The 15,755-nt window shown below is 47.3% G+C and overlaps 1 protein-coding gene across 2 annotated transcripts in view; it reads right to left on the bottom strand.

Moving 5' to 3' along the window:
* Positions 1 to 14,088, bottom strand: part of tgfa (transforming growth factor, alpha) — a 42,557-nt gene extending 28,469 nt beyond the window's left edge. The window contains exons 1-2 of one of the 2 annotated variants that reach the window (XM_080217015.1): positions 14,007 to 14,088; positions 2,234 to 2,334 (exon numbers count right to left, since the gene is read on the bottom strand). In XM_080217015.1, coding sequence (XP_080073141.1) covers positions 2,234 to 2,273 — 40 coding nt within the window. In that variant the 5' untranslated portion in view covers positions 2,274 to 2,334; positions 14,007 to 14,088. Of the gene's footprint in view, positions 1 to 2,233; positions 2,419 to 14,006 lie in introns of those variants that run through there. The other variant, XM_080217014.1, reaches the window with a different exon arrangement.
* Positions 14,089 to 15,755: the final 1,667 nt, after the last annotated feature.

Raw genomic sequence — 15,755 nt, 5'->3', positions numbered from 1 at the left:
GGTAAATGCTACGGGTTACGGGGATAGATCCTGGGTGGGATTGTGGTCAGTGCAGACTCAATGGGCCGAGTGGCCTCCTTCTGCACCGTAGGGATTCAATGATTCTATGAACCCTGCCTCAAAGAGGGACAGAACTCACCAGGGATCCCAGGCACCGATAATGGGGAGAAAATTACTGGAAGACTTCCTTCCGACCGGAATCAGTCCGGATCAGATCCTCCTACTGACAGAACAAAACTCTTTTCTTCAGTTGTATTTTCAACTCCCTCCATATCTCTGTCACCTCCTCCAGTCCTACAGTCCATCTGAGATCTCTGTGTTCCTGGCCACTTGGACATTCCTGATTTCCAATACTCCAGCAGCTCTGGAATTCCCTTGCTAAACCATCCTGGCTGGCTGCCTTGCTTTCGGCCACCCCCTTCCCCCCTCCCCACCTCTCTGTGACCGAACCTCAGGTCACCTGTCTCAATTGAGGTCTCACACACACACACACACATGTTCCTGTGAAGATCCTTGGGATATTTCAGGATACGATAGGCGCTATATCAAGGTAACTCGCCGCTTGCCGAAAGTTTGAATGAGTCTGACTCATTCACAATCTCCCCTGCCTCACTGACAGGGAAGCAACAATTGACAAGGGTTCTGAGCCAGCCCTGTCATCGGACAGTGGCGTTCTGAGACCCTCTGCTGGGCACTTTTCAACACCCACCCCCCCCCCACGATCCAGGCAGACAGCAGAAAAATGGACAGCAGGAACATCTAGTGGACGGGCGTTGCTACAGCAAGGGTTTTAGTCTGAACAACCTGGACACGTTGCCTGAAATGTCAGGTCGTTCGTGGCTCCAAGTCCCCAGTCCAACCACCTGAGCACAAAGTGGAAGTGCCGCACTGTCAGAGGGTCAGTGCTGCACTTTTGGACACTGAAGATCCCATGGTCCATTTGAAGACAGTGAGAAGCCTGACAACACCAGGTTTAAGTCCAATGGCTTTATCTGCTCTGTCCGAGGCCAGAACTCTCCATTCAGCTGACGACGAGGGAAACCTCGAAAGCTTGCGAGTTTACGATCGAATAAATCGGCTGGACTTTAACCTGGTGTTGTCAGACTTCTTGCTGTGTTTACCCCAGTCCAACGCCGGCATAGCCACAATTTGAAGATGAGCAGGGGAGTTCTTTCGTCGTTCCCTGTCTCTCCATCACAAGAGGACGGATGCACAAGAGGCGGTTGTCACATTCCTTTGTGTGGGATCTTGCTGTGCTGCAAGTGATTTTGTTTTTGTTTTGCACTTCCTGCAGTGACTGCAGTTCGAGAGAACTTCAGTGCCCGTGAAGTGCTCACAGAAGCCCTGAGGCAGAGGCTGATGTTTCCTTTTTCAGGTGACTGCTTCATCTGCCAGGTCAGACCGGACGAGATCTTCGGGGGACAAGGTTGGTCGATTTGCCATTGACCGGAGCAGAGACTTCAGCTGAAACAGGGCAATCACTCTCCCGGCTTCCAGCAACTGCAACCCTCCAGAAACATGGAAATATCAACCCCCGGGGCGAAAATGGGGGCTTCTTCACCGCGCCCCCGCCCCACCAACCTTCAGCACACAAGTGACAATGAGTTGGCCCCTCTCTCCCCATCTCGTTGAGAATGTATTGGGAGCGAGAGAGATGCACTGCAGCAAAAACACTCACAGAAAGCTCTGTCAGGAAGAATAAACTTCAATCCTTCCTCCAGGCAACAAGAGTGTTGACAAAAGACCCCTGGGGTAATTCGCTCATTCAGGGGATGGGAGAATCTACATTTCACTCCCTATTTTCTCCCGGCGCAGTGGTATTTCCAGACAATTTTTCATTTCCAGCTGATTCTTTCTAATGAGCCGGTGATTTAAACCCCATTCTAAAAAGCACAGGACTCCCACTTCGCTTTGCCTTGGAGGGACTTGATTCAATTTACTGGTTCATTGAGATTGCTTTAGCTCCTTAAGCGACGGGAAGATCACTAGACTGTGACCAGAACATCAGGAAAGACTCGAATCCTGTCTCCCCTGAATGAATCAAGCTATTCGCATTGAGCACACACACACATACACACACAGGTACAGACTTAGGAAGAGACTTTTGGCAATGCCAAGCAAAATATCACACTTTCGGCAGCAGCAAGCTTCCTAGCCAGAAGGAGATGTCTCTCTTAAACGAATAGGCTGGGGAAAGGGGAGGGTGGGGGGAAAGTAAGCAATGATTCCTTACCTAAAAGGATGAGAATAACTTCCACACAGGAACTGAACATTGTCCTTCACTTGCCTGCCTTCACACACACACTGTGGCTTGTGATGTTGCTGTGGGTTGGGCTGTGGAGTCAGAGAGAGAGAGAGAGAGTGTGTGTGACCAGCCAGGCAAAACTGACTCTTAAAGCTATCCTGTCCTTGACGAGGCAAATGGAAAACAACCGATTGACACTCTGCCTGCCTCCACTTGGGTCAAACCTTCACTTGTTGAGGGTGACTCTTTAAGACTTGGTCTATCCCAGTTTTCTCAGAAATGCTGAACAACCAAAATTCTTTGACGTACATCAAGTATGACACATCCTGTGTGTCTGGATCGTAGTATAGCTCAGTGTTTCATCATCTCCCTCTTAGGCGCTTATCGAAAGATGAATTGATGTTAATATCTGCTGTGGTGGGCTTCCAACCTGGTTCCCTGGAACATTATCTGAGTTTCTGGATTAATAGTCCAGACTAATGCCAATGTAATGCCACTTTAAGCGCTGGTCTATTAATCCAGAAACTCAGATAATGTTCTGGGGAACCTGAGGTCAAAACTCGCCACGGCAGATATTGGAATGTGAATTCAATGAAAAATATCTGGGATTAAGAATCTACTGATGACCATGAAACCATTGTCGATTGTCGGAAAAATCCATCTGCTTCACTAATGTTGTTCAGCGAAGGAAATCTGCTGTCCTTAGCTGGTCTGGCCTACATGTGACTCCAGAGCCACAGCCATGTGGCTGATTCTCAACTGCCTTCTGAAATGGCCTAACAAGCCTCGGGCAAATGTGGATGGGCAATAAATACAGAGAGGCCCTCCCTCAGCACTGACCCTCTGACAGTGCGGCACTCCCTCAGCACTGACCCACTAACAATGCGGCACTCCCTCAGTACTGACCCTCTGACAGTGCGGCACTCCCTCAGCAATAACCCTGTGACAGTGCGGCACTCCCTCAGCAATAACCCTGTGACAGTACGGCACTCCCTCAGCACTGACCCTCTAACAGTGCGGCACTCTCTCAGTACTGACCCTCTGGCAGTGCAGCACTTCCTCAGCACTGACCCTCTGACAGTGCGGCACTCCCTCAGCAATAACCCTGTGACAGTGCGGCACTCTCTCAGCAATAACCCTGTGACAGTGCGGGACTCCTTCAGTACTGACCCTTTGACAGTGCAGCACTCCTTCAGTACTGACCCTCTGACAGTGCAGCACTCCCTCAATACTGACCCTCTGACAGTGTGGCACTCCCTCCGTACTATTTCTAAAATCTGGAATTCTGGAGCCGGGGAAATGGATTGAAGATAAATGTAGGTGTAGCAGGGGACTTGAGGAAGAGGTTGGTCATACCTGGAATTCACTGCCTGTTGGTGGAGGCAGAGACCCTAAACTCTTTTAACAAGTCCCTGGGTCTGCTAATCCGCTTATTCCACTTGCAGAAAAATGGGATTCGCGCAGCTTTATTGGTTGATGTTGTCTGCGCAGACGTGATGGGCCAAATGGCATTTTTTGCACTCTATGCACCATAAGTGCTGTAACCTACAGGGCGATGGGCCTGCAGGAAGGTGGGATTAGAAAGGCACCTGTGTGTCCTTGGGCTGGCATGAACAAGATGGGCCAAATAGCCTCGTTTTGTACTGTAACTTTGCTGTGGCTCCAGTGGCTGGAAAGACCTTTGAGACTGATACTCATGAAAGACGCTATCTAAATGCAAGTCTTGCTTTTGGACTTGCTCTGCCGCCTTCAAAGATGCCAGCATCTTCCGGGGCTTGAGGTTTGGATTAGAAATGAAACACTCTCCCCCCGCTGCTACAGCACAGACCCAAAGTGTGACACCCTTTGCTTTGTCACAGATTGGGCCCAATCTCCAGTTGATCTTTGTGTAAGGTGCATGGGCCCCCTCTGGTGGAGGTTTACACATGGGCTGTACATCCCAAACAAGGCAAATGGCTTCTCACCAGGCTAGGTGTGTGGCTCAGAATGTCACATCACTGCTTCCCTGCAAGGCAGTTCAGACAATGAGACTAACTCCGTGTCTGAGGGTTGAACATTCTGTTGAAGAGTGGCTACTGGGCAATGAATCTATTTCTATAGAACCACTGGAAAGGTTTCAGCACAGAAGGAGGCCATTTGGCCCATCCTGTCCATATCATCAACTCCTTTGCGACAAGGTATATCCAGTAAAAAGTCACACAACACCAGGTTAAAGTCCAACAGATTTATTTGGTCGCACAAGCCAACTAGCTTTTGGAGCGCTGCTCCTTCATCAGGTGAGTGAGAGTTCAACAGGGCATATAAAGACACAAACTCAATTTACAAAATAATCATTGGAATGCGAGTCTTTACAGGTAATCAAGTCTTAAACGTACAGACAATGTGGCATGTCACACTTTCTGTAACCCGACTTGCCTGGGCCTGCAAAATCTCACTAACTGTCCTGCCTGGAGACAATACACATCTCTTTAACCTGTGCTTAACCCTCTCTCCACTCACACTGTATCTGTCTTTCAGACTTGATTACTGTAAAGACTCGCATTCCAACCATTATTTTGTAAATTGAGTTTGTGTCTTTATTTGCCCTGTGTGTGTACAGAACTCCCACTCACCTGGTGAAAGAGCAGCGCTCTGAAAGCTAGTGACTTGTGCTACCGAATAAACCTGTTGGACTTTAACCTGGTGTTATGAGACTCCTGACTGTGTTTACCCCAGTCATCTCCACAACAAGGTATATAGACAGGGGAAATGGTGTTCAAAGAGGTGGATGTTGATACCTAATTTTGATACTAATGTCATACAGTCAGAGAGGTTTATAGCATGGAAACAAGCTCTTTGGCCCAACTTGTCCACGCCGCCCTTTTTTTTAACCATTTAGTCCCAATTGCCCACATTTCGCCTGTATTCCTCCATACCCATCTTACCCAAATAACTGTTTAAATGCTTTTTAAAAAGACAAAATTGTACCCGCCTCTCCTCCTACCTCTGGCAGCTTGTTCCAGACACCCACCACCCTCTGTGAGAAACAATTGCCCCTCTGGACACTTCTGTATCTCTCTCCTCTCACCTTAAAACTATGCTCTCTAGTTTTAGACTCCCCTACCCTTGGGAAAAGATGTTGACAATCAAGCTGATCTGTGCCCCTCATTATTTTATAGACCTCTATAAGATCACCTCTAAGCCTCCTGTCCTCCAGGGAAAAAAAGTCCCAGTCTGTCCAGCCTCTCCTCAAAACTCAAACCATCAAGTCCCAGTTGCACCCTAGTAAATATTTTCTGCACTCTTTCGAGTTCAATAATTTCCTTTCGATGATAGGGTGGCCAGAATTACACACAGTATTCCAAGCGTGGCCTTACCAATGTCTTGTACAACTTCAACAAGACGTCCCAACTCCTGTATTCAATGTTCTGGCCAATGAAATCAACCATGCCAAATGCCTTCTTCACCACACTGTCCACCTGTGACTCCACTTTCAAGGACTTATGAACATACCCCTTGATCTCTTTGTTCTGTAACTCTCCCCAGTACCCTACCATTAACTGAGGAAGTCCTGCCATGTGGGTGTTTACAAACTATTTCCAAGAAATTAAATGTAAGAAAAATCAGAACCCCTCGATTCCCTGATGGCAGCAGGGAAGAAGATATTCTTGAAACAGTTAGTACATGTTTTCAGACTTTTGTATCTATCTCCCAGCAGCCATCTGGGACGATGTTGACTTTACATTTACAGTGGAACCAACAAAGCATTTTTTTTTGTTTCAGGGCCACAGGGATGATCATGCTTATTTATTTGTGTCACAAGCAGGCTTACCTTAACACTGCAATGAAGTTACTGTGAAAATCCCCCAGTCGCCACACTCCGGCACCTGTTTGGGCACACTGAGGGAGAATATAGCACAGCCAATCCACCGAACCAGCATGTCTTTCAGACTGTGGGTGGAAACCGGAGCACCTGGAGGAAACCCACACAGAAACGGGGAGAATGCGCAGACTCCATCAGGCTGTAACCCAAGCCGGGAATCGAACCTAGGTCCCCGGATGTCACTTATTTGCAGTTTCCTCCCTGCTTGGATGTCAGAAACACAGCAGCCAAACCGTACACAGCAAGATCCCACAAACAGCAATGAGATAAACATCTGCTTCTCTGTTTCTCGGGGATATATACTGACCCAGAACACAGGATAACTCAGCAGCTCCCTGGTAAGCAGTGCCACAGGGTCTGTTACACCAACCCCAGCGCTCGGGCAGATGAGGTCTGGGTTTGCCGCCTTTTCCAAAAGGTGGCGCTTGCGATACAGCAGCTCTTCCTTGGTAGTGCCCACACAGCACTTGTAGCGCCAGCGTGGGTTCTGTCTTTTCTTTCTCAGATGGAGGGCTATTTAGGGTTTAATCGAATTTATTACCAGCCGCTGCCGTGATGTGATTGGAACCCATGTCCCCGTCGATTAGCCGGGGCCTCTGGGTTCCTGATCCAGTGATGTTACCACAGTGTCACTGTCTAACCCAATCAGCCTGGGAGCTCTGTCCTCGAAATCCGGGACACATTTGCTGAAGATGAGAGATGGTGATTGAGCCCCTGTCCCATTGGGAATAATCCCTCTGAACTTTACCCCTCCGGTGTTAAGTTTACCATTAAGTACCAAAAATGAAATGGGTTTGTATTCATATTGATCCCATCTGAAACACTGACAGTGAGGGGAAAGGGGTGAGGGATTTTTCATCTCCCTGTAAAGATCAGAAAAGCAATTCAGTTGCACGGTCGTCAGACGGCTCCCCATGCCTCTTTGACAGAACGATCCAATTTATCTCGGTCAACCTGACTTTTCCTCATGCTCCAACTAATTATCCTGCTTCAAGTATTGGTCCAGTTCCCTTTCGGAAACTCCTGTTGAATTTACTTCCACCAACCTCCATGTACTTCAGAGGGATCTGGTCCTCGGAAGGGTAGGGCGTTTTAGTTCAGCGGGACAGCATGATCCATGCAGGCTTGGAGGGCCAAAGGGCCTGTTCCTGTGCTGTAATTTTGTTTGATTCACATACTCACTGAGCACGATCTTACCAGCCTGTGCACTTCTTGATTCCCCAGTTGCTGGATCTTGCAATATTTATTCATCAGAGTCACATTTAGCCTTACATTAACACTGCAATGAAGGTACTGTGAAAATCCCATAATCGCCACATTCCAGCGCCTGTTCGGGTACACTGAGGGAGAATTTAGCACGGCTGATGCAACTAACCAGCACATCTTTCGGACTGTGGGAGGAAACCTGAGCACCCAGCGAAACCCACCCAGACGTGAAAAGAATGTACAAACACCACACAGAGAGTGACCCAAGCCAGGAATCGAACCTGGGTCCCTGGCACTGTGAGGCAGCAGTGCTAACCAGTGTGCCACCGTGCTGCCCCGAACAAAATAACAGCACAAGTTTTTTTTAATGCATGATGAATGCTTCTCAGAGATGAGAGAGTTTAGACAAACTAGACAGAGTAGCAAGGTGACTTCCCTCTGGTGGCCTTCAGCCATCAATGCCAATGATGGTTTTCCCTTGGCCAGTGAGTACGTCACAGTGATCCCATTGTCCAGAAAGTATCGGTGTCAGGAAAGTATCCAGGAAATCCAAGAAATTGGAATATTTCCTGCTGGTTATACATTTTAAATTGCGGGAAGGTTTAAGGTATTTAAGGCAGGGACAAACTGCCAACGGAACCAGAGATTTTGATACGTTAATGAGCTGTGCAACACTACAAATAAAATGTTTACCTCAGGCAATTTAGTAACAGTGGGAGATAGAACATGGATAGAGTTGAATCCATTGTTAAGAGTTCAAAACAAGGAATACAAAGTGTGAAGAGGTATTGTTAAAAAAGTTCACAGAGGGAGTTTGTTTTTAAACTCAAAAGGCTAAAATAAAGAGATGAAGTTTGTTTGGTCTGGGAGAGTGTCGTTCAAAGGGGGGTGAGGGAAGTATCAAAGGGAAGAAACATATTTAAGGTGATACTGAAACCTGTGCATCGGACAACTGGCTTTTCGATCTGAGTCAATAGCAGGAACAGATGTTTAACTCCCAGCAAATAATGTGCGAAGGATGCCTGATACAAGAAGGAACACAGAGATTTAACTGCCCAGTGTAGTAACAGTTACTGGATTTTTGCAGCTCTTAAAATTTATAAGGCGTTGTCAAACATTTTGGGGTGGTGGCGGGGGGTGGGGGAGGGGTAAGTTAGCCCTGAAGATAACTGAGATTGCTTGGAACTGTTCCGATCAATGATACTGTGTATCACCATTTCTTAGGTCAGTCTAGATGGGAAAGTCTGGAACAAGACATCACAGATATAGAGTGGAGAGGAGGTGGGTTCAAAACTGAGATGAGGAGAAAGTAAGTTCTCACAGAGGGTTGTGAATCTGTGGAACTCACTGCCCCAGACAGCAGTGGAGGCAGAATCAAACAACTGATTCAAAAAAAGAGATGGATATGTTCCTGATGGAAAGCGGGATAAAGGGCGATGGGGAGCAGGCAGGAAAGTGGAGCTCAGACCAGGACAGAATCAGCCAGAATCTGATTGAATGGTGGAATGGCCTTGAAGGGCCGAATTGTCTGCTCCCTAATTCCTACGTTCTTTGGTGTACGTCAAGCTTAGTTGAACGTTGTTCATTCTATTCCTTAATTAATGCTCATTTTATTGGCAATCATCACAAAATGACTGGGATGTGATGCTACTGTGCCTTTAAGGAATGTCATTTAATTCTTTTTCTTTGGTATTGTTGCTGTGGTATCTGTTGAAGAAATGCAATGGGCCTTTTATTTTATTTTTAGTTTGGGCCTCGTGCAGTGTCCTGAAGGCTTACGACCCTTTTGAATTGTTGGGGAAAGACTGTTGATAGGTCATGGTCAGGTGGTTTCTTCACAGAAGAATCCAAGGATTCTCTTTCAGGTTTAGCCAGGAGCTGTAAGAACTGCAGCCCATAAGCAGCATTTCTGCATCTCTCCCTGGTATTGGAAATTTAGCTCTTGGTGGCTGGCTACCTGGCAGCTGGAGACAAGAAGGACCTCTGTCCCTTGAAGTGTGCTCAAAGCACCAGGGTCAGGTCTCAGCATTTTCATCTCACCATCCACAGAACTAGACCATTGAGAGGGGTTGGAAAGCTGCAACATCCAACGTAAGCATACTTCTCTTCTGCGCTAAGTGACAGTGATTAGCACTGCTGACTCACAGTGCCAGAGACCTGGGTTCGAATCCCGGCTTAGGTCACCATTTGGGTGGGGTTTGCATGTTCTCCCCTGTGTCTGCGTGGGTTTCCTCATGCACTCCAAAGATGTGTGGGTTAGGTGGATTGGCTGTGCTAAATTGCCACTTTGTCCCCTTCGGAAGACTAGCCAGGGTAAATTTAGTGGGTTGCAAAGATAGGTTCTGGGTGGGATTGTGGTCAGTGCAGACTCAATGGGCCAAATGGCCTTTCTGCACTATAGAACCTCTTTTGCATTGTCCAGATTCTATCATTCAAAGCTCCAGTGAATTGGGTGGAAGCAACGAGATTCTGCCCATAGATACCCACAGGGACAAAGGACGCATGTTTCCAAGGAATTGTAATGAAAACAACTTGTATATTTTGGTGTTCAGTCCATTTTGAACAGTGATGGAAGTATAAAACACAACAGAAGGATTTGCACCTTGCTTAACCTGTGTGGATTTCTTCACATGATGTCTACAGGGCATGCAGAAGTGCTCAGTGACCGTGCTTTCACTAGCTGTCATTGAGCAATTACCCTGTAAATATTTGGCTTTGGTAATAGGAGTTTATATTCTGGATAAAACGGGGCACTTTTTATTCTCAGATGGGCTCAGAAAGTTGGTAATGATCCAGAATTCGAGTGTTTGCTAGCCTTGGTTAAGCTCGCTCTTCCCCATTCTGTTGCTGATACTGGTTTGTGTTTGAATGCAGGAACAGATTGTACTGAACATGGACAGCAGGCTCCTGAAGTTCCCACTCTATACCTGCTGCAGTTTCCTTTATACCTCAGCAGAAGCAAAGCCTGAAATAGATGAGCAGCCGGCACACAGTGCAATGATAGGAACTTGCTAGGTTACAGCTTTAACACTGTAAGACAGCCCAAGTAGCTTCTAATGTATATCATCAAAGCTAGGTGAGATATCTGGAGAGGTGACCAAAGGTTTGGTTCAGGAGGTAGGTAATCAAGTGTCTTATAAGGAGGAGAGAGGGAGAGGCTCGAGGAGTTCCGTGGCTCTGGTCTTCTTCCCAATGTGTCATTGGAAGAAATGCTGCCTTTCGGGAAAACACAGGAAGTAGTCTTGCAACACTAGGTTAAAGTCCAACAGGTTTATTTGGAATCATGAGATGCTCCTTCATCAGCAGTGCTCCAAAAGCTCGTGCTACCAAATAAACCTGTTGGACTTTAACCTGGTGCTGCGAGACTACTTACTGTGCCTACCCCAGTCCAAAGCCAGCAACTCCACATTATTGGGAAAGCAGCCTCCACAATTTAGAGATAGTGGAAAAGTTAAGACACAGAGCGGTGGGGTAGAGGTGTGGGGGAGTTGTCAACATCGACATGGAAATTGACTGCGTTTTTGGATATGTTGTTGAGGGCGAGTCTGCTGATGAAAAATAGGAGGAAGCCGAGGATAGATCATTGTAGGTTCCAAGAGAGAGCAGGAAGAAAAGCCCTTGCAACTGATTCACTGGTTATGGTGATACAGAGAACAATGGTACCAGATAAATGCAGACCCACCTCAATGGCATTGGCAGAGGGTAGTGTGATCAGACCTGTAGGCAGATCAAGAAGCTTTCGGAGGGATGGCTTACCTTCCTTGTAGTCACGTTGTGTGCCATTTATAATTTTTACAAGTGATGTTGTGGGTCCATGACTGGTAGAAACTGATTGGAGAGATTCAGACATGGAGTGTATGGAAAGATGGGTATGGACTTGAAGAGTAACAGCATATTCAAAGACTTTGTAGAGAAAAGGAAGATTAGAGGTGGGAGGTTCCAAGGATTGGCGGGGGGGGGAGAAGGTCAGTTTTTTTTTAGGAGAAGCATAATGGCAGATTGAAGGAGACAAGGATCTTGCCTGAGGAAAGTGAACCATTAGCAAAATCAGCAAACGTAGGGGACAAGAAGATCATTTTGGTGTTAGCAATGTAGTCGGAATGGGTTCAAAGAGGGAGGAGCTGGGTCATGTGTACAAGATGAACTTTGAGAAGGCGTGGGGGGAGATAACAGAAAAACTGGAGCAGAAAGTCAAATCAGGACAGCAGAAAGGTTTTATATGATTGGCTCGCTGAAGGGAGGGTTGTGGGAGGGACAGCTAATCAGATGATTTCAGGTTCAGTGACAGAAGTCCAGCCTCGTACATTTGAAGAGCGTGTGGAAAAGAGAGGAATGTTATCAGTACAGAAAAGAAGTTGGATGTTATCTTTGCATTTCAACATGTTACTAGAATAAAGGACAGTTTCAGGTCGTGAGAGATGACGAGGTGTTGCTTTTTGTGGTACAACTAGATTGACCTGTTGAGTTCCAGGCATGGCCATGAATGCTGGAGCAATTAAAGATGGAAAATGCAAGTGGCTGGAATTAAGGGCGAGCAGAGTGGGGCTGAAGAGGATAACAATAACAGGGAGGAGGAAGAGAGGCCAAGGAGGGATTGGAAAACGAACATTGATTGCTGGACTGGGTACCTGTGCAGTGTGAGCACCAGCGATGGGGCAGGGAAACAGAGCCAAGGAAACTCTGTGTAAAAACATTCCGTGACAGACAACTGGTTCAAACTATTGAGTTGGAGTACTCTGGCTGTTTGAAAATCAATCCACTGTCTTGAACTACATTCATTATCTGTGATTCCCTTTGAATATTCTGAGGTTTGATTTGATTTGATTTGTTATTGTCACATGTATTAATACAGTGAAAAGTCTTGTTGCTTGCGCGCTATACAGACAAAACATACCGTTCATAGAGAAGGAAAGGAGAGATTGCAGAATGCAGTGTTACCATCATAGTTAGGTTGAAGAGAAAGATCAACTTAGTGTGAGGTCAGTCCATTCTAAAGTCTGACAACAGCAGGGAAGAAGCTGTTCTTGAGTCACTTGGGACATGACCTGACTTTTGTATCTTTTTCCCGAAGGAAGAAGGTGGAAGAGGGAATGTCTGGGGTGTGTGGGGTCCTTAATCATGCTGGCTGCTTTGTCAAGGAAGTGTTGACAGAGTCAATGGATGGGAGGCTAGTTTGCGTGATGGACTGGGCTACATTCACAAACTTTTGTAGTTTTGCAAAGGGCTTTTTTTTTGGAACTTTATTCCCAATCAAAAATCCAATTTTGTCCAGAGTCCCCACAAGAGGGGCAAAACAATGCAAGCTGACAAGACAGGCCATTCCTCCTGGATTGGACTTGATCAAACAAGATCCAAGCTGACAGGATGAGGCATTGCACCCCCTCCTAAGTTCAACCTGAGCTTCACTAAGGTCCAGATGGTTTTGAAAAATTGTCAGGTAAAGCCTTGGTTGAACCTCATTAGCTTAGAGCAGATGAAGGATCACAAACTACACTTGATCTTAGCCCATGGGCCAATGTTTTTTTTTAGCTATATCCAAAGTCCAATTCAATGTCGCAACCAGTGAGACATTCCAGATCCAAGTTGACAAGACACACAAGCCTCTTTCTGTTTTGGGCTTAATCTACCTGATCCAAGCTGATAGGAGCAGGCATTGCACCTTCTTCAGTGCTTGATCTCATCTGCATCTTAGCCAAAAGGCTGCTTAAAAAACTGCTTCAAATGAAACCTCGGTTTAACCTCATCGATTTCCACCAAGTGTAGGACAGCAAAACTACACTTGGTCTTCGCCAAAAGGCCAAGAAACTCAGAGGCCGGTGTTATTTTTTAGGCCAGTATTATGTCACTGAAGGGTCAATCTGAAATCTGACTGGTGCGTTACAGATCACTCAGGGAGGCAGAATTCCAACAGCACACAATCACAGCTTTGAACCATAGAACGGGAGTTCTTCCTGGGTCCCAGGACACATGCAGAAGGCATTGTCACGCTACTGTTTGTGGGATCTTGCTATGCACAACAGGGTCCCTCAGTGCTGACCCTCTGACAGAACAGCACTCCCTCAGTCCTGGCCCTCTGACAGTGCAGTACTTCCTCAGCACTGACCCTCTGACAGTGCAGCACTCCCTCAGCACTGACCCTCTCACAGTGTGGCACTCCCCTCAATACTGACCCTCTGACAGTGCGGCACTCCCCTCAATACTGACCCTCTGACAGTGCGGCACTCCCTCAGTACTGACCCTCTGACAGTGCGGCACTCCCCTCAATACTGACTCTCTGACGGTGCGGCACTCCTCTCAATACTGACCCTCTGATGGTGTGGCACTCCCTCAGCACTGACCCTCTGACAGTGCGGCACTCCCTCATCACTGACCCTCTGACAGTGCGGCACTCCCTCAGCACTGACCCTCTGACAGTGCGGCACTCCCTCAGCACTGACCCTCTGACATTGCGGCACTCCCTCATCACTGACCCTCTGACAGTGCGGCACTCCCTCAGCACTGACCCTCTGACAGTGCGGCACTCCCTCAGCACTGACCCTCTGACATTGCGGCACTCCCTCAGTACTGATCCTCTGACAGTGCGGCACTCCCTCAGCACTGACCCTCTGACAATGCGGCACTCCCTCAGTACCATTGTGGGAATATCAACATGGATTTAAAATTTAGTTTATAAATGTCACAAGTGAGGCTTACCTTGACACTGCAATGAAGTTACAGTGAAAATCTCCTGGTCGTCACACTCTGGCGCCTGTTCAGGTACGCTGCGAGAGAACTTAGCATGGCCAATGCACCCTAGCCAGCAGTCTTTCAGACTGTGGGAGGACACTGGAGGACCCAGAGGAAACCCAGGCAGACATGGGGAGAACGCGCAAACTCCACACAGACAGTGATCCAAGCCGGTATTCGAACCCGGGTCCCTGGTGCTGTGAGGCAGCAGTGCTAACCACTGTGCCATTGACGTAATTTGATCTCAAACCTCTGAATTCAGCAAATGTTCAGAGTCTGCAGTGAGCGTGCTACCCACTGAGATTTCACTGACGTCTGTATTTGGGAGATGTGCTTTGAACAGGAACACATGTATTGCTGTTTAATGTGCGGCTTCCATTCCTGTGCCAACCCTGTTCTCAGTGACTGCGCTCACATTCATTTCATTCCTGCCCCATTCCCCTGATGCAGTGAGCTGTGTTATACAGCTCAATACTGCCACCTTCAGGAACATTTAGATCATCCCTCCATTGCCACTGCCACTGAGCAAACAGCTCAGTCTGCGTCCCGGCAGATTCCCCCCAACATAATGCATGGCCGCTCCAGGTCGGACCAGCCCACCAGGGCTTTACTATGGCTGTAAAGCTCAGTCTATCCGTTCTGTGCAGGAGATCAAAAGGGTTACAAATGATCCTCTGACAGTGCAACTGATGAAAGCCCAACAGGTTTATTTGGTACAATGAGTTTCTGGAGCGCTGCTGCGTCAGATGAGTGGCTTCTTACTATGCTCACCCCAGTCCAACGGCGGCATCACCACATCAGTGTAATCCAGTCACAGAGGTTTCCAACATGGAAACAGGCCCTTCGGCCCAACTTGTCCATGCAACCCTTTTTCTTACAACGCCAGGTTCAAGTCCAACCGGTTTATTTGGTAGCAAAAGCCACTTTAACCTGGTGTTATAAGACTTCTTACTGTGTTTACCCCAGTCCAACGCTGGCATCTCCACATCATGACCCTTTTTCTGAACCAATGAGTTAGTCCCAGTTGCCCGCGTTTGCCCCATGTCCCTCTATACCCACCTTACCAATGTGACTGTCTGAATGCTTTCCAAAACACCAAATTGTACCCGCCTCTACGCCTACGTGTGACAGCTTGTTCCAGACACTCACCACCCTGTGTGTGAAAAAACTGCCCCCTTGGATCTTTTTGTATCTCTCCCTTCTCACCTTAAACTTACGCCCTCTCGTTTACCTTTGGGAAAGGATGTTGACTATCTGCCTTACCGATGTCCCTCATTATTTTACAGACCTCTATAAGATCACCTGTCAGCCTCCTTTGCTCCAGAGAACCAAGTCCCAGTCTATCCACCTCTCCTTACAACTCAAACCATCAAATCCCAGTAGCGTCCTCGTAAATCTTATTTGCAATCTTTCCAGCTTAATAAAATCCTTTCTACAATAGCATTCACTCAATACTGATCTTTCTTGTTCTACAGAACTTTGGTCAGGTCACAGCTGGAGGACTGTGTGCAGTTCTGGTTGCCACATTATTGGAAGGATGAGATTGCACTGGAGGGGGCGCAGAGGAGATTCACCAGGATGCTGCCTGGGATGGAACAGTTCAGTTATGTAGGGAGGCTGGATAGGCTTGGGTTATTTTCATTGGAGGAGAGAAGACTGAGGGTTGAACTCGTTGAGTTGTACAAGATGATGTGGGGCATGGACAGAATGGATAAG

The sequence above is a fragment of the Carcharhinus amblyrhynchos genome, chromosome 34, assembly GCF_965287045.1.
Source record: "Carcharhinus amblyrhynchos chromosome 34, sCarAmb.v2.hapA, whole genome shotgun sequence".
In the NCBI taxonomy this organism is placed as follows: Eukaryota; Metazoa; Chordata; class Chondrichthyes; order Carcharhiniformes; family Carcharhinidae; genus Carcharhinus; species Carcharhinus amblyrhynchos.
The sequence above is the reverse complement of the archived record's forward strand: the minus strand, read 5'-3'. Positions and strand labels throughout refer to the sequence as shown.